Genomic DNA, 26,201 nt, shown 5'->3' with positions numbered 1-26,201 from the left:
TTAGATAATTATTATTCTTCCATCTTATCCATTATTCTAAATAAGGTCATTATCTTTACTTGAAAGTCTACTGGAATCTCCTGACTCTAGTGAGTGCTTATTCTCATGGCTAGAAATATCCTCATCGTCTTCCAGGCCATTTGTGGGGGAAGTAAGGGCGTATGGACAACCTCAACATTATCATGGGTTCTTCCAACTCTGCTCAGCTAACTGACCTCATGAGTTTGTAACTCCTCTATGAGCTAGGCTGCCACTTCACAGATCTGGGATAGATTATCTACAGGGATGATGCACTGCTTATTGTTCATTATACCCTGGAGAGAACCAAAGAAAAGGTTCATAAGTTCTCTGGAAATTTTGGTCTATGTATGTGTGTGTGTGTGTGTACACAGTGACCTCCCAGTTAAGTACAAACCCATTTAAGTATGCGTCCCAGATAAGTATGCACAAAATCTTCAAGAATCCCAGGTTCAAGTTTACTTGGATGATTCAGTTTGATCAACTTCGCGATGATATCTGATCTCTGGGATTCATTCAAATGCTTCCCTTTTCCTTTGCTTGACATCATGGAGAAAACTAATAGGAAAGGTGACAAATATCATCTAAAACGATGTGCATGCACGAACCTTGCTGTGATTGACCACAGGCATACATCTGTGCAAATGATTTTCTACCAGCTAAATACGCACAGTTGGTTAGGTTCAAGTTGTGTAATTAAGAGGGAGATTGTTGTGTGTGTGTGTGTAAATAATCTTTGCTCATTTGCATAACTGATTTTCTCCACTAGCATGGAGTAGGGATATATTATTGAGGTATTGTTTTACATGTAAATGTTTGTTCTGTCACTAACCCTTATATGTTTTTCGAGACAAGTCATCCCTTACTCCGTATCACTTCAAAGGTGTAAAGTCAACAGATGATTTATTGACAAGCAACATAATAATAATGTCACTGTTTTTAGCTCATGAATTTTTGGAGAAGCACACAGATTATCAGAGAAGTAAGAGTCCCAAGTATCTGATCCAAAATTCCCATCTATTCCTTATGGTGAATCTGTTCCTTTTTTTTTTGTTTTACTGTTTATATTCACTTCTTGCCAACATAGACCAATCACTAGATTTCATGGGTCCTACTTTCTATTTTATTAACCTTTTTGATACCAAACTACATGAAACTACTCCTGATTCTATGATACAAAGTTGTCTCTGTTTTAAGGTTTTCATATCTGTACTGAAATCTTCAGTCAAAATTTTATGCAAGAACCATTGCTAAGTTAAGTTTAAATGCCAATAAATTACCATAAAAGTTAATTATTCTATTAAATCCCTCCAAATTTATGATTATTTTCAAAATTTATAAAAATCTATAAGAAGTGTATTCGTTGGATAGAAGAGTGAATGAAGTAGCTAAAATCCGAGATGATATAGAATACAGATATAAAACTGAGCTGAAGGGTAAATAACACAAAACTTTCTCACAATGTTGATAAACTGTTTTTTATTGGAAATTTATTTAAAGTGTAAAACAGGTTCACAAGAATTTACAATAAAACAGGAAATGGACTGAGTTGTCCATTTCAACTCTGAATCACTTTCCGTATCTCTTCAGCGTCTTTGATAAGTTGTTCATTGCTGGGATCTAATTTCAGGGCAGCTTCATAGTCCTGTAAACCTGAAATTTAAATACAGAAACAATAATTAGTCAAGTAAACAAAGCAAATAACCAAATAAGTCTTGGCACGTAAAATGTGCCGGTGGCGCGTAAAAAGCACCAACCGAACGTGGCCGTTGCCAGCGCCGCCTTGACTGGCTTCTATGCCGGTGGCACGTAAAAAGCACCCACTACACTCATGGAGTGGTTGGCGTTAGGAAGGGCATCCAGCTGTAGAAACACTGCCAGATCAGACTGGATCCTAGTGCAGCCTCCTGGCTTCCCAGACCCCGGTCGAACCGTCCAACTTGTGCCAGCACAGAAAATGGACGTTAAACGATGATGATGATGATGATGATGATAGCAAACACTAGCAGTTGATTGCACCAAATGATCTGAATAAGCCAATGAGAATAAGCCTTATGCATCAGCATAAATTATTGAGAGCCTATGAAAGCCCTGAAACCTAGCAGCTGAAAGCCTATGAAAACCTGGCATCTGATTGGTCAGAGATACTTTTCTCGTTCTTGTGGAACTCGGATAATGTGATTATTAATGTTTAGCGAGCTTTTAGCCCACTAATCTTTATATATAAAAGAAAGGTTGTGTGTCTGTCTACTCCAATTTAGATTCCTAACTACTCCCACATTTTGCGGTGCAGTTTAACCAAAACCGGGTATCTTATAGTCGTGATTCATATCGAGCCCGTCTGGGTATTAGCGCGCGTCTACAATGAGTCTACGATTTTACAAATAATTTACCATCATTTTTTTTCATTTTAATGCATATTTTTTTAAAGGGAAGTAACTCTCTAAAATGTCTACGATGAGTCAACGATTTAAAAAAAATTTACCATCATATTTTTTCCATTTTTAATGCATTTTTTTGCTATTTTTTGGCTATAATTCTCTAAAAATGCTTTATAGTTATTTCCCTTACAAACCCGAGCAACGCCGGGTGATATTGCTATTTAATATAATATTCGGTCTCCTTCGATAGCCGTAGGAATTAATCCAGTGAGGAACAACAACAATTCGTATGAGTTTCCGAAGACTTTATTGTACATGGAGTATTTTATTCCGATTTGGGATGAGAGCATTTTACACAGCTTGTGCATTAACATTCAACAGAACAGAATGGAAGTTGAATAAGAAAAGGTTTTTGTCTTGCCGCCTTCCATGAATAGTATAGAGGATTTAACAAAAATTCAAATCGACGTGGGGTTGTCTCGTAGCCGGAACAGAGATGTAGAGGCCGCGTGGGAGAAGAGAAGAAGATGTTACTTGGCTGAGCACGCCTTTTTATATCTAACAAGTGTCACCTTGTTAACGATGTGACAGGGGAGATAACTCTAGATGATTCTCATTAAAACCTGACGACACTGGATTTAAATAAGGTTGCCTACAAATGAAACTATTAACACAAATAGATATAAACTCTATAAATTTTTTTCTACCCTCATTATACCAACAACATGGTGGAAGGCAGTAGAGTGACAGGTGGGGGCACTGATAGAAGAGAGATAAAGTGATAAAATCGAATGGTAGAGGAATAAAGATAGATTATAATCAATCTTGTGTGGAGGCACACTGCCTAGAGGTTAGAGCAACGGACTCGCGGTCGAGGGATTGCAGGTTCGAATCTCAGACCGGGCGATGTGAGTGTTTATGAGGGAAACACCTAAGCTCCACGCAGCTCCGGCCGCAAGTAATGGCAAACTTCTGCTGACTCCTTTGCCACAACTTTCTTTCACTCTTTCCTCCTGCATCTTGCAGCTCACCTGTGATGGACCGGCGTCCCATCCAGGTGGGGAACCTATACGCCACAGAAACCAGGAAACCAGCCCTTATGAGCCAGGCACAAGTGCCAGTAAGGCAACGCAGGTAACGATCACACTTGAATGGTGCCTTTTACATGTCACCAGCACGGAGGCCAGTTTGTGGCTCTGGCAATGATCACGCTTGGATGGTACTTTTAGCGGTCCACTAGCATGGATGTCAGTCATCGAATTTGATTTTGATTCCTATCAGCTCACTTGTGCTCTGTTGGTCATACACACCCAGTTTAGTTCACTTCTTTCATTTTATGTTTGCATATGTGTGTGTGTATGAATGTGTGTGTGTGTATGAATGTGTGTGTATGCATATGTGTGTGTGTGTGTCAAAAGTGGTTGATGTTAGGAAAGGCGTCTAACTGAGGAAACCATGCCTAAGCTAACGTTGGAGTGCAATGCAGCCCTGCAGCGCTTGCTGGATTCTGTAAAACCATTCAACCTGTACCACCATGGAAAACTGAGGTTAAATAATAACAATGATGATGATGACATTGATATTAATGATGCTGTTGTTGCTGCTGTTGTTGCTGATGATGATGATGATGATGATGATGCTATTGTTGCTGCTGATGATGATGATCGTGATGATTATGATGGTGCTGCTGCTGATGATGATCATGATGATTATGATGGTGGTGGTGCTGCTGCTGGTGCTGCTGCTGTTGTTGTGGTTGTTGTTGTTGTTGCTGCTGCTGCTAATGATGATGATGATGATGATATAAAATGATATCACAGACACGTTTTTCTAAAACATTTTGAATAAAATTAATAATGAGCTGTAATTTACCTTCCACAAAAAGCTCCAGTTTACAGAACGCTGTTCCTCTTCTCACAAAAGCTCTGCACCTGCTGCTGGCATTCTGAGGTACAGGAGGCAGGAGTAGATCCAAAGCCTGTTCAATGAATAGGAAATAACAAAGAATCTACATTAAGTCTTCATCAGATTAGAAATAAAGATTCCAGATTTGAATCTGTGAAGAGATCCAGTAAAAAATGTAGTTGTTTTTTAACCTCTTGTCTTTTGCTGGTTTCAGTCATTGGCCTGCAACCGTACTGGGATACTATCTTTAGGGGTTTTAGTTGAACAAATTGACCCCAGCACTTATTTTTCTGTTAAAGCCTAGTATTTATTCTATGGGTTGGTTTTTGCTGAACCATTATGTTACAAGAACATAAACCAACCAACACCAGTTGTCAAGCATTGGTGGGGAGCAAACACAAGTCCAAACACACACGAGATGGGCTTCTTACAGTTTCTGTCAAATAAATCCACTCACAAAGCTTTGTTCAGCCTGAGTCTATAGTAGAAGACACTTGCCCAAGGTGCCACACAGTGGGACTGAAATCAGAACCAAGTGGTTGGAAAGCAAACTTCGTATCACAAAGCCACCCCTGCACCTATGTAGGCATAAAACTGAAGAACTAGAATCTCATTAACATAGATTCATCGTTTCATCCCAGGTATTTAGACATTTCATCATCTTCATCATAATCATCATTTAATGCCTATTTTTCATGCTGGCATGGGTTGGACGTTTTGATAGGAGCTAACAAGGATGGGAACTGCACCAGGTTCATCGTCTGTTTCGACATGGTTTCTAGAGCTGGATGCCCTTTCTAATACCAGCCACTTTACAGGGTGTACTGGCACCAGCACCACTGCTTTTTATGTGGCACCTTCACCAAAAATAATCATAACCATGAAATATAACACAGCAATATTGTATGATAAATATATTCCATACGTAATTATTACTAGAGCACCAATACAGCATTGATATATTGATGTATATCATCACAGTTAGAGGGAGTATATATTGGTATATATCATCTCTAGCAAGTGATAGATATGTATTTCATATCTCATCAATGGAACTATTGCTCTTTTCTGTCTCAAATTGGTGTTTATAATGTCCAAAAAACAAAGAACGCATTACCTTTGAACTGTCTTCAATACATTTCATATAATTCTTTACTTTAAGGTGACAAGCAGCTCGGTTAGAATATAAACTGAACATGAAGAAAATATTAAGGAAAAACACAACAAACTTAAGATAATTATATTGATATAAAACATCTGAGAACTCACTACTGAGAGATGAAGGCTCTGCAAATTACACACTGGCAACCCATTTAAGGGAGCAGAAACTCTGAAAAGAACCAAAAATCTTGATGTGTACAAGACTCTTTAGTCATGTTGTAGATGATCTCTCTGGCGTTGGTAGCACTCTAAACATCCTCAATATCTTTTTTACTGCCAAATCCAAACACTTCTAAAATATTGGTTTCAAATTTTGTACACAAGGCCAGCAAGTCTGGCGGATGGGGTAAAGTCAGTTACTTTGACCCCTGTGCTCAACTGGTACTTATTTTATTGACCCCCAAAAGGATGAAAGGTAAGGTCAACCTCAGCAGCATTTGAACTCAGAACATAAAGATGGACAAAATACTGCTAAGTATTTAGTTTGGCATGCTAATGATTCTGCCAGCTCACTGCCTTGCACTTCCAAAATATTACCATCTCTGCACCTATCAAATCATCAGAACTTGGATGTGACTACCCACCACATATCCACTCAATTACGAAATGCCACCACCCACGTCACAGTCCCAGTGGCACTCCCAAGTCAGTTGATTGATCAAATCTCTGCCAGTTCTACTTTACTTAACACTACTAGCAGCTCAGGAACTTTGACCCCTGACCTATTAGAAACAGTTAGGTAGGTGGTTGACACCATCCTCTTAGACATTTCCTTCTCTATGTCACACATATCCTTAACATACCAAAAACTACATTACAAAGTCAGACTTTTCTCATCATAACCAGAAAAGTCCTTCATCATCTGATAACTAACAACACTCTACAAAGTTCGGAGGAGACCCACAACTGAGTACTGCTCCTACATCTGGGATAATGCAATTGTGACACTTACAAAGTCCTAGATTGCAATGAAAGAAAGACAACAGACTACTGAATTGACTGACATGGAGTTGCTTGCTAACACACCCCCACCTTTGGCCTAGATGTCATACCACTGCATTTTCTACTGCTAAATATAGTGACCCCTACTCCTTAAAGACGGGGCTGGTTTCATACCATCTCTACTCAGGCACTCCTGATCCTCTCATCTCTCCTCTTTTCATCACTCATACTGTGACTCACCCACCTATCCACCAAGTCTCACATTAATCACTATCTCCAGTCCTTTCTCCCCAGATCCACCTGGAACTCAATGACTTGCAATTGTTCAAGAAGTATGTTCACCACAAATCTCACCAACCATATAAAATGGAAATCATGATTGAATCCTACTTCCTCCTGGCCAAACCAACATAAATTAATAAAAACATACCATAGCGAAAACTGCATCACAAAGTGTGACTTTCCTCATCAGAGCCAGAAAAGTCTGTCATCTCCTGGCAATTACCAACCTTTTACAAAGCTCAGGGAAGACCCATAATTGAGTACTGCTCCCACATCTGGAATGGTGCGACTGCTACACTTACAAAGAGCTAGATTGCACTCAATGAAAGACTATTCAGCTGGTTGACATAAAGTTGCTTGCCAACGCATTCCCACTTCTGGCCTAAATGGTATATTTTAAAAGATACGCTGGCATTTTATAATCAAGTTGAATAGCATGAGTATATATATTAATGGCTGCCAAATAGTTCCCATCTTGGAAGAATTTACTGAAAAAAACAAAAAGACAAAAAAATTATTATTTTCAGGCAATTTCAACTATGAAACGGATGTTAAATATACTGTCTTAACATAATGACTGAATTATTTAGATCCTAGCCTCTGTTATTCTTTCTTTCACATCAATAATGCTTGATAAAAATATTAAATCAATGCCAAAGCCTGACTGATATTTTATTGACACCAAAAAGCCTGAATGCTTTTTGTTTTTGTTCTTTTTTTAGGAGTGGAAGCCGTACAATAAAGCAGTGGATGCCAACCTTTTCACAGTAGTTCCCAACATCTTTTATTTAAATGAGTTTTCCAATGTACCTCTTTTAATATGCTTATCCTTAGGTGTGTGTGTATATACACACACACATATATATATGGAGAATTCACAAAAAAACAACAGACAAAGACAGGTGGTGTAGACAACAAATGGATGTATTAGTATAACGATTGAGAAGTGAAAAAGTTTTTAACGTTTCGAACCTATGCTCTTCCACAGAAAGAAACAAGGAAAGAAAATAAAGAATGTGTAGTGGCTCGTGATCTATCATGGCGAAGGAAATATATATATATATATACACACTACCAGTACTACATTTGCAGACCACCTGAGTCTATGGACCCAAGGTTGGGAACCACTCCAATAATGCAAAGCTTCAATGGAAGATGAATACAAGGTTTTTTTTTACTTCTCACACACAGACACGTGCACACACACACACATACACACACACATGTACACATAGAAATATACAGATAGAAAGTGATAGAAAGCGGGGAAGAGGTAGAGAGAGAGAGAGAGAGAGAGAGAGTCATTTCCTCTCTTCAAACAAATAGAGAAATATGCTCACACACATAAACAGAGAGAGGGAGGGAGAGAGAGAGAGAAATTAAAATAAAGAAACATTAAAACAACTGGTGTCAAATAAGTCAGCATCGAATCAGTGATGCCAAATTGGTAGCGACAAAACGACTGTGCCAAAACATCTCATACACTGCCCTTATACACCCAGGCGTGTGCAGTTTAAAGGATGAATGATGAGATTCAGTTCAGTTTTGCAATTAATCTTTTTTTTCACCTACAGAATTACAGGAAATCACAATGTATAAAGGGACCATTTGTCTTTGAACAATGAATAATTGGAACCGAGAATAAAATATTTATGGTGAAGGCTCTGTAACAAAAAAAAAACCAAAGTTGGTGGCACAGCATCAAGGACTCCACAGTATATATTTTTAGAATAGAAACAGCAAAATAGCAACGACATTAATAAAACAATATTTTTTGGTTGTTAAAAAGAAGGTTAGTAGAACACTAATATCCTGGTGGCGGGACCATAATGACTGCATTAGTATAATTGATAATGTCATAGGGTGGGTATTGTGATGTATCATCATCATCATTTAACGTTCAGCTTCCATGTTGGCATGGGTTGGATGTTTTGACAGAAGACTGGACTGAGCCCCAGTCTCTGCTCTGACATGGTTTCTATGATTTGATGCCCTTCCTTATGCCAGCCACTTCACAGAGTGTACTGGATGCTTTTTGCATGACACCAACACCAGCTAGGCTAAGAAAGGATGTGTTGGTGTAAATACTTGCTTGTGCAAGTTTGTCTGCATGTATTTTGTGTGTGTGTGTGTGTGTGTGTATTAGGATAAGTATGTGTGAGCATAAATCATTTGATTGTGCATATTTGCTTGAATATCTTTCTATGTGTGTGTTTAGGATGGTAATAATAGTTTTTACCTTTGGCACACTGTCATAATCATTTATGTCTGTATGTGTGTGAAAGGGGGTACAATTAATTATATTGATCACTAAGTACTTGATGGGCACTATATTATCAACAACAGAAGAACAAAGTTGTCTCTGACAGGATTTGAACTCAAAATAGAAAAGGGATTCCACTAAATACCACAAGGTATTTTTGTCCACTTTTCTTCCTCCGCCTTCTGTAGGAATAATAGTAACAATAACACAGGGAGCTGTTGCCTGACATCTTCAATACATGACAGTTGTTAATCTCAGTCCCTACCAAGGCAGATGATTGGTGCAGGATACCACAAGGTATTGTATCTGATGCTCTACTGATTCTATGATCCACCAGTTATGTACAGGAAATGCAATGAACTGGATGGTACTTACTTTCCTTTATCCCTCAAAAAGAGAGGGTTTTTCTCTTCTTCTGTGAGATCCTTTGTCATAAATTCCTTTATCCGAGTGGCTTCAGCCTGTTTCCTTAACCACTTTGGTCAGAAGAATTCAGAATGAAAAGTAGAATGAAAATAAATAAATAATTAATTAATTAAAAGTAACAAAAAGCAATAAATTTATATAGCATGATCATTGCCAGGGCAACAGATTGGCTTCCATGCAGGTGGCACGTAAACAGCACCATTCGAGTGTGATCGTTACCACCATTGCCTTACTGGCACTTGTGCCGGTGGCATGTGAAAAAATATTCGAGCAAGGTTGTTGCCAGTGCCGCTGGACTGCCTCCAGTGCAGGTGACATGTAAAAAACACCATTTGAGTGTGGCTGTTGCCAGTACCACCTGACGGGCCCTCGTGCCGGTGGCACGTAAAAGTACCCACTACACTCTCAGAATGGTTGGTGTTAGGAAGGGCATCCAGCTGTAGAAACTCTGCCAGATCAAGATTGGAGCCTGGTGCAGCCATCTGGTTTGCCAGTCCTCAGTCAAATCGTCCAACCCATGCCAGCATGGAAAGCGGACGTTAAACGATGATGATGATGAACTAAGAACTTTGATTAGAAAAACCATGTGACATATTATTTTTATTAAAAATAAACAATTATTAATTAACTGGTTATCAAGAAAGTTTTTTTGTTTTGCTTTGAAAAGGTGATAAAGTAGATCTATGGAAAAGGTAAGTTAGTAATGGTGCCACAACTCAACTGCATCATTACAATTGGGAATAAAAGAAAACCTGCATGTTGATACCTTTTACTCTTGTACTTGTTTCAGTCATTTGACAGCGGCCATGCTGGAGCACCGCCTTTAGTCGAGCAAATCAACCCCAGGACTTATTCTTTGTAAGCCTAGTACTTATTCTATCGGTCTCTTTTGCCGAACCGCTAAGTTGCAGAGACGTAAACACACCAGCATCGATTGTCAAGCAATGTTGGGGGGACAAAAACAGACACACAAACATATACACACACGCATAAATATATATACATATATATACGACAGGCTTCTTTCCGTTTCCGTCTACCAAATCCACTCACAAGGCTTTGGTCGACCTGAGGCTATAGTAGTAGACACTTGCCCAAAGTGCCATGCAGTGGGACTGAACCCAGAACCATGTGGTTGGTAAGCAAGCTACTTACCACATGCACTTTTATGCAGTGCTGCATGGGTACTTTTACATGGTGTCACACATGTGCTTTTGTGTTGTGCCACATGGGTGCTTTTATGTGGCACCACCACGAGTGTTTTGCACCACCAGAAGGACCAGTCTTAACATTTCTGTTGTGAAGTACAAGTCTTCTTGAGTACAGCAAGGTGCCAGGTACCTCAGTACTTTGTCATCTCACCTGAAAGGTTCAGCGTCCTGCTTTGATAATTCTGCCTTATTGTAGTAGTAGTAGTAGTAGTAGTAGTCACTGTAGTCATTGTAGTGGTGGTGGCAGCAGCAGTAGTAGTAGTAGTAGTAGTCTTTTCAAATCATTTCCCTTTTTAACACAAATTTGCACTGATTTTGTTTCTAAAGTCTCCTAAACTACTGGGAAAATCCAAATGGTAATTAATGGTATGGAATGTTCTGCAATAAAAAATAAGAGATTCCACACTATGCCCCTATTTCCCTTTGGTGCCTTTGGTTAGGCCAGACCCAATGTGAAGTGAACTATGACATTTATACTTGTTTCATGGTGACACTGGGGGTTTCATTAAATGATATATGTCTCTTAATTTTCTACGATAATTTATTATTGGTAATTAATAATTAGATAAGCCTTCATTACCTCTTCTTCTTGAGGTGTCTGCGATTCTCTGACAGGTGTAGGAAAAACTCTTGGAGTAAAGTTTACTTCAATTTTCCCACTTTCTCTCGTTGGAATATCAGAAAATATATCACTTTTCGCTGAAGTAAAAAAAAAAATTAAAACAGAAGTTCAATGCATATTTTTAATCAAATTCAAATTCCCAAAGTTTCTGAGTTAATATAAATACTAATAGCATATAGAATTTACAACAGAATATTATCATTTCATTAAATAATTTATAAAAATTTTTTATTAATTCCTGAATTCTAATTGCAATTAGAAATTATAACAAAACTTCATTAATTAATCAATTCTTTTCTTATGTAAATTAGCACCAAGTTACATCTTTTAAAGTCATTGTATTAAAAATGCTTGTGTAGATCTATGGTAATCAACTGAACAACTAAGTATAACTTATAAAGCTATTGTTCTAGATGTACTATTCATCCATTTATCTGAAGACTATACAGCATGCTCTAATATGCTGTGGCCAAGTGTGACAGTCTGGACATGTTGTATCCTCTTCCCTGCTATCTAGTTTATTTCTATGAAATTTTCAAGTTTATAAGGAATATGTAAATTCATAAAATTATTAACCATCTTACAAACAATAACTCTGAGCACCTTTTCAAACTCCACCCGTCTAACACCCATGGACATATTTACAAAGTCAGAAAGCAGCACTGCTCCCATGACTTTAGGAAACATTTTTTCACGCTAAGAGTTGCTGAAGCACGGAACAAACTGCCAGCATCAGTTGTTAGTTGTCGGAGCACTGCATCCTTCAAAACTTCCATGCTTCCTGAGAATCACCAACACTACACCTGATTTTCTCCCCTCCATACACACGCAAGCATGTATCTGAATCATACATTGTTCACTTTCCAGACATTCGTACATTACTGCATATGCTTTATACGCACTTTCTGACAAGTTGTGGTGCACCTGAGCACTGTATACAATAATTTCATTATTATTATATATAATGGAAGAAAAAATGTGTAAAAATATTCCACCAATTTTTATTAGCTATCACCAACAGATACACAGATACTTGTACCATCACTCAAAGTATGGACTGTCCAATAACAGCTAAGTTCCAGAAGGTTCTAATACAGTCATGGGTAATCTTATTTCTTTCCAGATTAGCTCCACCTCCTCCTTCTACACACACATACATGCATGCACGCATGCTTGTATGCATACACACACACACTCACGCACACACACACACACACACACACACACACACACACACACACACACACACAGTATTTATGTTTGGGACTGGATGTCAGACTATCGGCTTATCTCACAGTCAGATATTTTCTGTGTCTTTAGACTAGGCATCTCTACTGGCTTCAATTTATCATGAAGTAGCAGAACAGGTTTGTGAACTTACTATTTCCATCAAACCTGTTATTCAGGAGGAATCTTTACATTCATTCATTCATTCATTTAACACGGTGGTTTTCAACCACTTTTCCCCCCATGTATCCAGTTGATTCCTATTTTAACTCCACTGGACCACCATAGCCATTCAATGCGTATAAAAAAGATCCGACTGTATTTTTATGATTAAATATTATTAGGATTATGTATTGTAGAACCATAACCAATTTATCACACATAAATTTTAACAACAAAATCTTGTATGGACCCCCACCCCCTCCCCCCACCCAAGGGCCAAATGAGCCCTGGCTGACAACCACTGGTTTAACATGACAGAAAACATAGAGGGACAAGGAAGTATTCAATAAAGTGAATGAGTGCACCATAAGATCACTTTGGGAGTGATGGGCGTCTAGTTCTTGTCAGGACATCTGCCTGGGAGAGGAGCGGATAAGGTTATCTTAGCTGTGGTGGGAGCCAGCCTGGCTGCCTTGTAGGTGTGTCCAGGAAGACAAAGACTAGGCAAAGTCCATCCAAAGAGGAAAAAAAAAAACTGTGCTGATCAGTTTTTATCCTTTAGCATCCAAATAGCCATATTCAGCAAAAATATTCTACCTGTTTTATGTTCAAACTGGCCAGATCCAGCCTCTTACACCTACCCTACAATCATCATTTAATGTCCATTTTTCATACTGGCATGGTTTGGATGGTTTGACATGATCTGGCAAGCCAGAAGACTGCACCAGATTTCACTGTTTATTTTGGCATGGTTTTTACAGCTGAATGATCTTCCTAACACCAACCACCTTACAGAGTGAACTGAGTTGTTTTTACATGGCACCAGTTCTGGTGGGGTCTATTTTTGGCATGTTTTACAGCTGGATGCCCTTCTAAAATGCCAACCAATTTACAGTGTGGACTGGATACTTTTTACATGGCACCAGCACTGGCAGGGTCACCAAGTAACTTGCAAGACAAAGATCCTTTGAAGTGAGATCATTGGAGAAGGTGGCTTTGTGCCAGGTGATGAGTGGTAAGAGTGTGATAGAGGGATACATGCTAGAGGAGAAACATGGTTACCCAGTCAGAGGGAGACAGCAAAAGAAAATGGATATATTGGATGGATAGATGGATATAAGCATATATGTATATATGAATTTATACCAGAATAAGCACATAAATGTGAAACAATGTGGAAAAAAGAGTACTCAAATATCAGAGGTAGAGCTGTTACTCAGAGTTTCACATTTACGATTTTTTACAATAGGATGAATTTATATTGAATTCATTTATTTTGTTTATTTTCTTTATCGCATGCTTAAGACCATTATCTGAAAGGACCAATGAAACAAATCCATTTTTAAAGGTGTATCCTTTAACTAGTTTTGATCATATCATTATTTCTGTTCTATTTTAACAAAACTGTCTGACGAACGGGAACGTGATACTCTGAGTAACAGCTTTTGTTATATCTCTGCTGCTTTTAAATAAAGTATATGAATTTATATACATTCTCTCAGTTACAATCTCTTATTTCTAAATTTTTACCCTTCAACTCTATATTTAAGCACAGACTACATTTGAGACACAGTTCCAACTCACAGAAGTGTGAAAATGGAAAACTAACTGATATATATACTGGCCATGAACATAATATAAAATTCTATATCAAACTTAAATATTTTAAAAATAAATCCAAATTACAATTTGACTCTTCATTTTCATTTTAAACTCTTCAAGTTCAAGCTTATGTCAAATATTTTTTTGCAAATTTGTGAAAATAATATTAAAAGAAAATTACTCTTTGTTTTTTCGGGTAATTTCTTTTTGCTAATAGTTTTGGTATTTTTATTCAAGGCTTTTTTTTCTTTGATTAATTTTGCCTTTTCCTGAAAAGAAAAAGATAAATTATAAATAAATATTTTTACTGAATAAAAACAACACCAACTAAGGAGGGAGGGAAACAGAGAGAGAGAGAGAGAGGCGGGAGAGGATGAGAATAATATAAAGTGAAGTCTTAAATATTCTGATTGTGGATCTGATGCAATATTTATGAATTAACTATGAGAAACTCAGGTAGCTGACATCTCTCACTGGTACACACACACACACACGCACACACACATTCCTATTCTGATACTGAAGGGCCAAAAACCTGTCCTCTTACATCATAGAAGTTTTGTCAGAAATATAGTACAATCCCAAAACTTACTGTGTCAGAGTTAATAATAGATAAATTTATTTATGCCATACAAGTGTTGAAAATGGAGACAAATAAGTCCACTTGTCTGAAAGTCATGCAATGAGTGCCACTTGCAATGAGTGCCACTTGCAATGAGTGCCACTTGCAATGAGTGCCACTTGCAATGAGTGCCACTTGCAATGAGTGCCACTTGCAATGAGTGCCACTTGCAATGAGTGCCACTTGCAATGAGTGCCACTTGTCAATCTATCAGACATATTCATTTCACCATCTGGCAAAAATAATGGTGGTGCTCCAGCATGGCCACAGCCTTAGGGATAACATTTATAAAAGAATAAGAACCTGTTCAGCTAATAATTTTTGATTGGCTTTCCATTCCTCGATTTCTTCAGTTGCTTTCTGTTTTTCGTGTTCTTTGATGTTGTGAATCCGTTCTCTCATGTCATCTTCAATCTGAATAGCATGATAAAAAAAAAACGATATATTCATTTAATATGTTATGATACACTGATAAATATAAATAGGCCTAAATAATCTACCTGTTTTACGTTCAAACAGTCACATCATCAAAATCTCAAAGCGATGAGATGATACATGATTACTTCAAAATAATGTGAATAATAAGTAATTCATTTGACAGAGTAATCTGGATGCTCATGAGTTTAACCCATTAGCATTTAAACCGGCCCTATCTGGCCCAAATAGTCTACCTGGTTTTTGTTCAAACTGACCATATTCAGCCTCACACACTTACCATACAATGTCATTCTGAACGTAAACAATCGCATCATTGAAACCTCAAAGCTATGAGATAATCCATGATTAATTCAAAACAATGTGAATAAATAAGCATTACGTTTCACAGAGAAATCTGAATGCTTAAAGAGTTAAAGGAGACCGTGTAAGAGACATGCCTTTCTTAGAAACTCTGATGAAATCTAACGAGGCAGATCTGATAGAGAATCCACAACACTATGGTGGAACCAATTCATTGTAATCTTATTGTGAATACTTGAATTATAACAGCAAAGAGTATTTGCAATTATTATCATCAACACTATCTATCACCCATCCCCATCATATTCTAGTCCCAAACCAAATTTCAGTCCTGATAGTCCTTCAAACAAAATTCCTCCTCGACCTTCCCCATTTAGCTCCAAATATCCAGACAACATGCGAGAGGGTCGTGGCTGATGCTTAGAACAGCATAGCTTGGTCACAGCTGAAGTGGCTTTAATCATAGTTTAATCAAAAGACCCCCAACTATGACAACATTCAAGAAATTCTGCATTCACTAAGAGTAAGCTGGCCAGAAATATAAATCCTGTCGCTGACCTCGGTGGAGTTTGGATTCAGAATGTGAAGACAAACGAAATGTCAGTAACCATTTCGCCCAACGTACTAAAGATTCTGCCAGCTTACCGCCTAAAATATATAAATCCTGTGGTCAATGATCTGCTTTAATGAGATAAACCTGTTCAAGCTGAGTTTACTGTTGCAACATCATTGCTGCTACTGTTGCTATTGCTGCTGTTTCCACTGCCTCTGCCACTATTGTAATTGCCGCCGCCGCTGCCAATTACGATAATAACAACAGCTCTTTAGAAATCCTTGACATGCTAAAGTAGAGCTGGTAAGAGATATCTATATATATAAAACTGTAGTTGTGTGAGTGTCTGTCCCCTTCGATTTAGATTCCTAACTCCTCCCACATTTTGCGGTGCAGTTTAACCAAATTCGGGTATCTTATAGTCGTGATTCATATCGAGCCCGTCTGGCTATTAGCGCGCGTCTACGATGAGTCTACGATTTAAAAAATAATTTAACATCATTTTTTATTCCATTTTAATGCATAATTTTTCGTGTGTCGATGGCGGCGGAGTTGGCGTCCATGGTTACACCTGCACCTGTTTGCTTCTCCCCCTTCTTCCCTCCCTCGTGAAGCTGTGGGGAAGGGAGTGTAAGGAAATCAACGTCGTAAAGCGTTGTCAAGGAGACCAGCGTTCTTTTAGAACGACTTCATGGCTTGAAGACACCAAAACAGAAATGGCTAAGAAAGCCCGAATTGGCATCTATAAGGGAAGTAACTCTCTAAAAATGCTTATATAGTTATTTCCCTTACAAACCCGAGCAACGCCGGGCGATACTGCTAGTAATTACTAAGAAAAGGACTATAGTCAATCAGATGCTTTCATACCATAAATCCTGAATGAAAGCTGAGTTTACTATAGCAACCAAAAAAAGCAAAAATACCACTACCACCACCACCACCAGCACCACTGCATGCCATCATGACCACCCCCATTATCGAAGCCATAACAAAAAAAATAGCCATTGTCACACAATTGAATCAGTATCATTCATTCACTGCCGCCATCATTCCCATCAACTTCATTATTTCCAAGTCAATGATAGGACCTCTATAACAATGGTTCTCAACCATTTTTCACCTTTTGGCTGGCCACTTGCTATGACTAAAGGACAACAAATGGACAGTCAGGGTGATGGAGTGGACACCAAAACAATGGACAAGACTTCATCCTCTGGCTGGGGCCCACTTGGCCATGACTGGCCAGAGATGAGCAGCAATGGAAAGAATCCAAGGAGGAGTTCCTCTTTCAGGAGTGATGACACCCTGGATAAGGATGAGGAAAGGATCCCTTTGATTCCCATTTTCCTCTGCTCGACCCTCATAGCCATTCAATGTTTAAAAAAATCCTGATATTTTTATAATTAAACATTTTTAGGAATTGCATGAAAAATTGTTAAAATATTTAATGTATTGTAGAAGTATGTTCTTTTACTTATTTCAGTCATTTGACTGTGGCCATGCTGGAGCACCGCCTTTAGTCGAGCAAATCAACCCCAGGACTTATTCTTTGTAAGCCTAGTACTTATTCTATTGGTGCCTTTTGCTGAATTGCTAACACACCAGCATCAATTGTCAAGCAATGGTGTGGGGATAAACACAGATACACAAACATATACATATATATATATACATATATACGACGGGCTTCTTTCAGTTTCCATCTACCAAATCCACTCACAAGTCTTTGGTGGTCCTGAGGCTATAAGTAGAAGACACTTGCCTAAGGTGCCACGCAGCAGGACTGAACCCGGAACCATGTGGTTCGTAAGCAAGCTACTTACCACCATCAAAAACAACATCTTTCATCCTCTCCATTATCATTCAACACCTTTACTCGTGTTGATGAAATCAGCATCACTTACATACACACATACATATCTTACCACCAAGGCAGCAGATTTAATGTACACACATTGTTGTATATACATTAAGTATGATATATAGATTGCTTTTTAATTTATTACTGCTTTGGTTGTATAAGCCAGATTTTTTATTTAACCCGATGACTATTCACAATATCAATGAATATATTATTTGCTGTTACTTATATATATCAGAAGCGACAAATCTCATTTAGGCATGTGGTTATATGTGGCACCATTATTAGCTTACCATTTCCAGAGATCTACTTTATCATTTTTTCAAAACATCTCATTTAGGCATGTGATATATATATATATATCATTATCATCATCATCATTGTTTGATGTTCGTTTTCCATACTGGCATGGGTTGACTGAGGACTAGCAAGCCAAGAGGCTGCATCATGCTCCAATCGGTTCTGGCAAAGGTTTTTACAGCTGGATGCCCATCCTAACACCAACCACTCCAAGAGTGTAGTGGGTGCTTTTAAATGTGCCACTGGCATGGGGGGGACTCAAGCGACACTGGCAATGACCACACTCAAATGGTGCTTTTTACATGCCACTGGTGCAGGAGCCAGTCAGGCAGCACTGGCATCAGTCACTACAACGATTTCAATTGACACACCGGGTCTTCTCAAGCACAGCATATTGCCCAAGAAAAATCCATCCATACATACATACATACACACACACATATATATATATAAATACATACATACATATATATATATATCATCATCATCATCAGCATCATCATCATCATTTAGTGTCCGCTTTCCATGCTAGCATGGGTTGAACAGTTCAATTGGGGTCTGGGAAGCCAGAAGGCTGCACCAGGCCCAGTCTGATCTGGCAGTGTTTCTAGGGCTGGATGCCCTTCCTAACGCCAACCACTCCGTGAGTGTAGTGGTTGCTTTTTATGTGCCAGATGGGGCTGGCAAATGGCCACAGTCGGATGGTGCTTTTTACATGCCAAAAATACATATATATATATATATATATATATTATACATTGTTTAAAATTTGAATTTCTCAAAAACTTACTACTAACTTTCATCATCTTTTTCAAAGAATATTTCTCATTTAGTCTTTTTGTCTCGGCTCGTTTACTTTTTGCCTCTTCTGCTTCTTTCTGTGATTCCTCTATTGCTTTGTCCCGCACGAGTTTCATCGCAGCCTTGTCACCTGAAACACATCACAAGAAAATGCCCAAAGCATAAATACAGTACTGACATTGCTACCATTTTTTTCATCATTAACATGTTACATCTATCATAACAGTCGTTTCATATTGGCATTGACTTAGACTTATTGACACAGCCACATCAATTTTGCAAATTGTTACAATATTTATATTGAAATGCTCTGCCTTTGTTTCAATTGATTTTCAAAGGCGCAGGAGTGGCTGTGTGGTAAGTAGCTTGCTTACCAACCACATGGTTCTGGGCTCAGTCCCACTGCGTGGCACCTTGGGCAAGTGTCTTCTACTATAGCCTCGGGCTGACCAAAGCCTTGTGAGTGGATTTGGTAGGTGGAAACTGAAAGAAGCCCGTCATATATATGTGTGTGTATATATGTTTGTGTGTCTGTGTTTGTCCCCGCCACCAACATCGCTTGACAACTGATGCTGGTGTGTTTACGTCCCCGTAACTTAGTGGTTCGGCAAAAGAGACCGATAGAATAAGTACAAGGCTTACAAAGAATAATACCTGGGATCAATTTGCTCGACTAAAGGCAGTGCTCCAGCATGGTCACATTTAAATGACTGAAACAAGTGAAAGAGTAAAAGGAATGCCCTAATGGTACTGAAAGGGTGAAAGGCAAAGTCAATCTTGGTGGAATTTGAACTCAGAATGTATAAACAGACAAAATGCTGCAAAGTATTTTGTCCAGCATGCAAACAATTCTGCAAGCACACCACCTTAATAGTGGATTCAAATTCTGGCACAAGGCCAGTAATTTTGGGGGAGAAGGTAATTTGATTACTTTGGCCTCTGTGCTCAACCGGCACTTATTATATTGACCCCGAAAGGATGAAAGGCAAAGTCTACCTTGGTGGAATTTGAACCTTGAATACAAAGAGAGATGAAATGCTGCTAAGCATTTGGTCTGGCATACTAATGACTCTGCTAAGCTGCCACCTTAACCCATTTTGACCCATGTTAACCCTGTCAAAATTTTGAAGATAATAATATAAAAAGGGATAACAAACATACGGAAATGTCCAGTTAACTTTTATTGCAGTAAATAAACCAGATACAATAGTTAAATAAATACAACAGGCACTATTTTGCATCCAGTTAACCGTTATTGCATTAAATGAACTAAATACAATTGTCCTCAAACGAGGACAGTGTGTTAATATGGGTTAAAATAAAAACTATTAACCTATCTATATATATAAACGGCAAAATGTCTGCGTGTGTGTCCTTTATACGAATCCACAATTTTTCAGTTAGAGGGCTTGCACTTTCTATGGTCATTCAAAACCGTCCAAGGGTGGTCGTGCACATCTTTACATTTCCCCAGTCACCCCGCAAAGCCATTAAAAAAATCAATAGAAGTGGCTTTTTTGTTAATTTTCTATCCAAAACCCAACCAAAATGCCCAAAACTTCAAACGCCAATTGAATGCTAGCTAGCTGTATGTGATTGGGCGGAGATTTGGACAGTACTCGCGTGTATGTGCGCACGCAGATGTATATGCACGCACTAGCACTATGATCCGGCGTTGCTGGGTAATAGTGCTAGTATGAAGATAAATCATTTATCTTCTCTGACAGAGGGGTACACCCAAAAGAAATTTTTACTTTATGTTGGCCAACACTTTCACTTTCAACTATGTGATTTGAGGTTCAATCTACCTGGAAGGTATCTGGGCAAGAATCTTATCCTATAACCTCAGATCAAGCAAAGCCTTGCAAATGGAGAGACTCCTTGATCTCTGAACTGTATGATCTGTCAAGTAACATTACTCCAGAGATCGTTAAGTGGAACCCCATTTTGGCCACTTGTATTCACAAGCATACTTTTATACTTATGTGAAGGCTTAGAAGTTAGGAATATTCAGCTCACAATCATAAAGTTGTGAGTTCAATTCTCGGTGGCACTTCATGTCCTTGAGCAAAACACTTTTTTTTATGTTATTCCAGTTTGCTCAGCTGCCAAAAATAAGTAGTACCTGTATTTCAATGGGTTAGCCTTGTTGCATTCTGTGTTGTGCTGAATCTCCCTGAGAACTGCATTAAGGGTACATGTGTTTGTGGAGTACTCAGCCACTTGCACGTTAATTTCACAAGCAGGCTGTTTCGTTGATCGGATCACCTGGAACACTCATCATCATAACTGATGGAGTGTTAGTTTACTCTTTTGCTCATTACCCAACAGTGATGGTCATAGGTGGAAACCAAATTGAAGAATTTGAGTTTGGCTTTTTTGCCAACCTCTCTTCTTCTAAGGATCAAATATGGGGCTGGTACATTACTTGTCTCATGTGAATTATAAAAGAAATCAGAAACAACTGTAAAATAATTTATTTAATAGATTAACAAATTATATTTGAAAATAATACAAAGATTTATTACCCACTATATCAGACTGCAATTTAGTCCACAGACCAGGTGTTAGCTTTAACAGTAAAAAGACCACTTCTCCATTTTTTAGCTGTACAGAACTTGCAGCAGTGTCGACTTTTTCATGAAGAAAACATTCAAAGAGAAAAGGTCGGTAGTTCACCTGTAGAGTAAGAGGAAAATATTAAAATGAAATTCAATCATTATTTTACAAAGGCAAAATAACTGAGTTGTGACCAAACTAGCGGAGGCACAATGGTCCAGTGGTTAGGGCAGCAAACTCGCAGTCAGAGGATCACGGTTTCGATTCTCAGACTGGGCGTTGTGTGTGTTTATTGAGCGAAAACACCTAAAAGCACCACGAGGCCCTGGCAGTTGGTGGTGGCGACCCATGTTGTATTCTTTCGCCACAACTTTCTCTCTCTTTTCCTGTTTCATGTGTAACACTGCGATGGACTGGCGTCCCGTTCAGCTGTGGGGATCACATATGCCACAGAAACCGAGCCCATGAGCCTGTCTAGGCGTGAAAAGGGTGGTTTTTTTTTTTTTTTATCATGACCAAGCTAGGACATCACACGAGTCGATACTGTTTCCTCAAAATGGTTACTTTTAAATGAAATATTCTGTAAATATCTTTCAGATGGTATGGATTACGATTATATCAGAATTTAATGTAAAGAAAAAAAAGTTGGTGGGTGTGCAGACATACATACATATATACCTACAAAATGAAAGTTATGAGGAAAGAAATCGGAGGGTGCGGTACAATTGTATAGGTATGCCAAAGAGTTAGTATCGATTTGACAACATTCCTGTGTATAATGTGTTCCGACAGAATTTGGATGGGCTTTTTCTTTTTTTAGTCTTTTGTTAACATTGTATCAATGCACACCAAAGTTTATATACACACCCAACTGTTTTCTAAACAGCGTAGAAAAGAAGTATAATTTCACCTTTAGATATTCACTAGACGTTAATACATCAGCTTTACTGCTGTGTATTCCTTTTAGAGCAACTTTGATGAGTACATTGGTTTCGGTTTCTTCCCATTCATAATCTTTTACTAATACCGGCATGTTTCCGACTAATATAGTTTATTTCTGTTGCTTTGGTAACCGCAAAGTGTTCGTATAATATTTTGCCGTACAGAGTTATTGTTCCTTAGTCACATCGATGCTGATGGATTTTCACTTTGTTGCTTTCCCATCGTTTAATCCCAGGTCAAACAGACATATGATCAAAGGAATTCTGACCGTGACCATCTGACGAGTGTTATTTAACTATCTAACGTGTTCTTTATTTAAGGCAGTAGGACAGGATACGAGGGGGATTTAAGAGCTGTTATTTCTAGCAGGTCAAACTCGGTGGCTCCTTATAGTTTATTGTGTAGTTGCGTGCGTGTGTATGTATGTGTGCGTGTACGCGCACATTCACAGATGTAGGTGTAACTGGGTTCAGCCTCATCGTGTGGAACCTTGGGCAAGTATCTTCCAAAGCCTTGTGAATGGATTTGATAGACAGAAACTGAAAGAAGCTCATCTTGTATGTGTGTAATTATATATATTAGTAAGTGGGGTAAAATGAGTAATTTCTGATCTTTGGTTATTCTTTCCTTATTGATTTGAAATCATTATATTACAAGTATTGCATCACCATTTTGTGTTGCTACATTATATTTAAGAGAAAAATCGGTCAGTATAGTTGTTGTTGAAGTTGAGAGAATCTGAAACATATGTGGCAGGTCCTCTTTTTTCAAGAAATTTTTCTTAAATTTTAACCCAATTGTAATAGAGGTTACTAAAATATTTGGATAATTTTTGGTCACTAACAATCAATATTCTTTTCTCTGTTGGATTCCAAGTCACCCCCCCCCTAATGTCTAATTTGATAACGTTCAATTTTCCAAAAAACGTTGTCTAAACTGGGGCAAAATGAGTAATAACTAATTGCAATAACTTCTTCTCTTTAACTGAATGTGTGTAAATATGTCATGAAGAGAAACACTCAAGCAGATCAATGAAGAAGCTATAGAGAATATTTTATGATGAGTTTTTTGATTTAGTTGACTTTTGTTAATTTCATATCATGTGCTGTCTTTTCATGATCATCTTTCAATTTGACCCAGATATTTAAAATTTTTGTTTCTCAAATGTAATTCAGGAGAATTTGAGAGGCAAATTTACCCTATCTTGTTTATGAGTGACTAATCATTTTGTATAATTTAATGGTTGAAGATCAAGCCCAGCATAGCACCTTGATAAGGGATCTCATGATTGAGAAGTTCGCCTTGCGACTACTTGATTCCAAGTTTGACCCCGTTGGGTGGAACACTGGGCAAGTGTCACACTATAACTTCAGTTGACTTGTCTCTTTTGAATGAATTTTAGTAAATGGAAAGCACACGATACACACACACATACACATATGTATGTATGGCATTATTCAGTTTATTTCAAGATTTCTTGCCAATAGATCCAAGGCTCCTTCATTGGAATCTCAACATCAACAGAGTATTTTTGTTTGTATTATGTATGTATGTGCAGATTTGTATGTTTTATGTGTGTATTCCCATGCATATATAAGCATGTCTACAAATGCGTTGCGTTTCTAGACATGCTCACATATATTTAAATGATAAACTTCTGGAAAGTTTTTCAAATTTTTACAGTTTCAGTGATGGATTGGATCTGTAGTCTTCAAATCGGCTTTCTCCTTTCTAGTTTTGAGAAACCTGATTTCTGAAGATTGGTATTCAGGCATTGTGTCACATATCCTAGTGCCCCAATAATTACCAGTATTAACCAGAACTTGTAATCTGGATAGTGTAGCTGTAGATTCCTCAATAGTTCAGTGTAGGTATCAGGGGGAGGAGATCCAGGATTTCTTTTTGGGTGTTGCCCAAAAATTTCAAAAAAAAACTAAAAAAAACTATAAGAGGTGGGAATCGTAATTCGTAACAAATGGACCCATTTTTATGTATTCTACCTTAGTTGTAGCAGACCATATGCATATGAAACGGCAGGTAATAAACCTTGGTCTCGGTTCTTTTGGTGTCAGTTCAGCTAGAACGGGTGTTGCCCGCGTAACTAGAGCAATGCCCCTGCATCTGCCACTGGGTATTTTCGTTTTTGTTGATCTTTAGCTTTATGTTAACATCCTCTGAGCTGCTAATTTCCACAACTGTACACAGTTTCTCTTTCCTTATGTATGTATTTATATACGCATGTATGTATATCTTCTCTTTCCCTTTTTAATTTAAAGTAAATTTTGACTAACCACATACTTTGTGTTGTAAAGAAAAGCATTTCGTTTTAACAGTTATCCTTTAAATTTTAAGAGGGTTTGTGTATGTATGTATGCATGCCTGTATGTATGTATGTATGTATGTATGCAAGCATGTATGCAAGCATGCCTTTGTGTATGTAAATGCCTTGTAGTATTAAGGTCTATATTTCTTCTGGCTTTTTACTTTCTGGGTTCCAATTCTGCTGAGATTGGCATAGTCTTTCATCTTTTCGAGGTTGGTAAATAAGTACAAGTTGATGTAATCGATATACCGACTCCCTTAAAATTGCTGACTTCATGCAAAAATTTGGAACCATTATTAAGGTCTGTAGAAGGGAGATAACTTGGGCAAAACCAGCCATTGATAAATTAAGCCCCACATTGAGTCGATATTGACAAAAATTTTGAAGGTGGTGCTCCAGCATGGCCAGGGCCCAATGGCTGAACTACTAAAAGAATCAGCATTGAAAATGGGTGATTTTGATAATAAAATCATCAACGTTTTTTTAAAATCAAGAATTATGAAAATAATACCAAAAGATAAACGTGTTTTTTTTTTAATAAAGACAATGTTTAAAAAAAATTGCTTTTCTGTATACTTTTCATATGTATTTAGAGACATTCAACATAAGTTTACCGTTTTACAAAATTAAATTAGAAAATTGGACAAAACAGAGAACACAACTGAAATTTTTTTTTTAAATAAGCATGCTGCGGACATAGGAAAGATATCTAAAAATAATTTTTATTTGATCTTGCTCTCAATAGAATAACCTCGTTTCAGGTGTATTTAATACAATGTTTATTACCTTAAAGGGTCAAGTGTTTGAATAACGAGCTTCAAAAGTTACGAAATTTTCATTAAGCTACTGCAGTCAGGTAGCATTATCGATTGTATCTACTTTGAACTAATTTTGACCAATCAATCGGAACATCTGATGAGAGGATTGCTTTGTAATTTTCAAGTGCATCGAGAATCGAAAAGGAAAAAGAAAAAAAAAAACGGATTTATTCTGTTTTTAAAAGTTACTTAATTATTGCTATTTCATACAAAAATATCAATTCGCTTTTAAAAACTGCTTTTCCTATATCCTGCGTTGCTCAAGCTGCCTCAAACAGCGCGGCAAATGTCACTATTTAGTCTCCCTGGTGGGTTGATCTTTCAAAAACAAACCAATTTGCGATTCTGAAATACTCTACGGGTCTTTATTTTTCTCTGAAGATTCACATTAGCAAAAGACTATTTTTCTTAATTACAATTTCACTCTATCTCTCGCCCCGCCTCCATTCTCTCTCTCCCCTCTCTCACACACATTATTTCTC

The 26,201-nt window shown here is 37.8% G+C and overlaps 1 protein-coding gene across 2 annotated transcripts; it reads right to left on the bottom strand.

The window, feature by feature from the left end:
* Nucleotides 1-1,474: 1,474 nt before the first annotated feature.
* On the bottom strand, nt 1,475-22,816 carry LOC115220557 (dynein assembly factor 4, axonemal-like). 2 transcript variants are annotated; one of them, XM_029790703.2, is made up of 11 exons: nt 22,547-22,752; nt 21,606-21,756; nt 19,074-19,207; nt 15,128-15,238; nt 14,384-14,471; nt 11,170-11,288; nt 9,328-9,428; nt 7,097-7,177; nt 5,422-5,494; nt 4,272-4,377; nt 1,475-1,671 (listed from the first exon to the last, which is right to left on the bottom strand). In XM_029790703.2, the coding sequence occupies exons 1-11, from the start codon at nt 22,667-22,669 to the stop codon at nt 1,577-1,579; spliced, it is 1,182 nt and encodes a 393-aa protein (XP_029646563.1). In that variant the 5' UTR covers nt 22,670-22,752; the 3' UTR covers nt 1,475-1,576. The 2 variants fall into 2 exon arrangements, with proteins under 2 accessions (XP_029646563.1, XP_036365727.1); XM_036509834.1 differs by lacking the exon at nt 19,074-19,207 and having other exon boundaries at nt 21,610-21,756; nt 22,547-22,816.
* Nucleotides 22,817-26,201: the final 3,385 nt, after the last annotated feature.

The sequence above is a fragment of the Octopus sinensis genome, linkage group LG16, assembly GCF_006345805.1.
Source record: "Octopus sinensis linkage group LG16, ASM634580v1, whole genome shotgun sequence".
In the NCBI taxonomy this organism is placed as follows: domain Eukaryota; kingdom Metazoa; phylum Mollusca; class Cephalopoda; order Octopoda; family Octopodidae; genus Octopus; species Octopus sinensis.
This window is presented reverse-complemented; position numbering and strand designations above follow the sequence as displayed.

Coding starts and splice junctions, on each gene's coding strand:
- LOC115220557 (XM_029790703.2), bottom strand. CDS start 22,669: ATGCCGGTATTAGTAAAAGATTATGAATGGGAAGAAACCGAAACCAAT. Junction 11,289..14,383: donor ATTACCCGAAAAAACAAAGA/GTAATTTTCTTT, acceptor TTTTTACTTCAG/CGAAAAGTGATATATTTTCT. Junction 4,378..5,421: donor GTATTGAAGACAGTTCAAAG/GTAATGCGTTCT, acceptor TTCATTGAACAG/GCTTTGGATCTACTCCTGCC.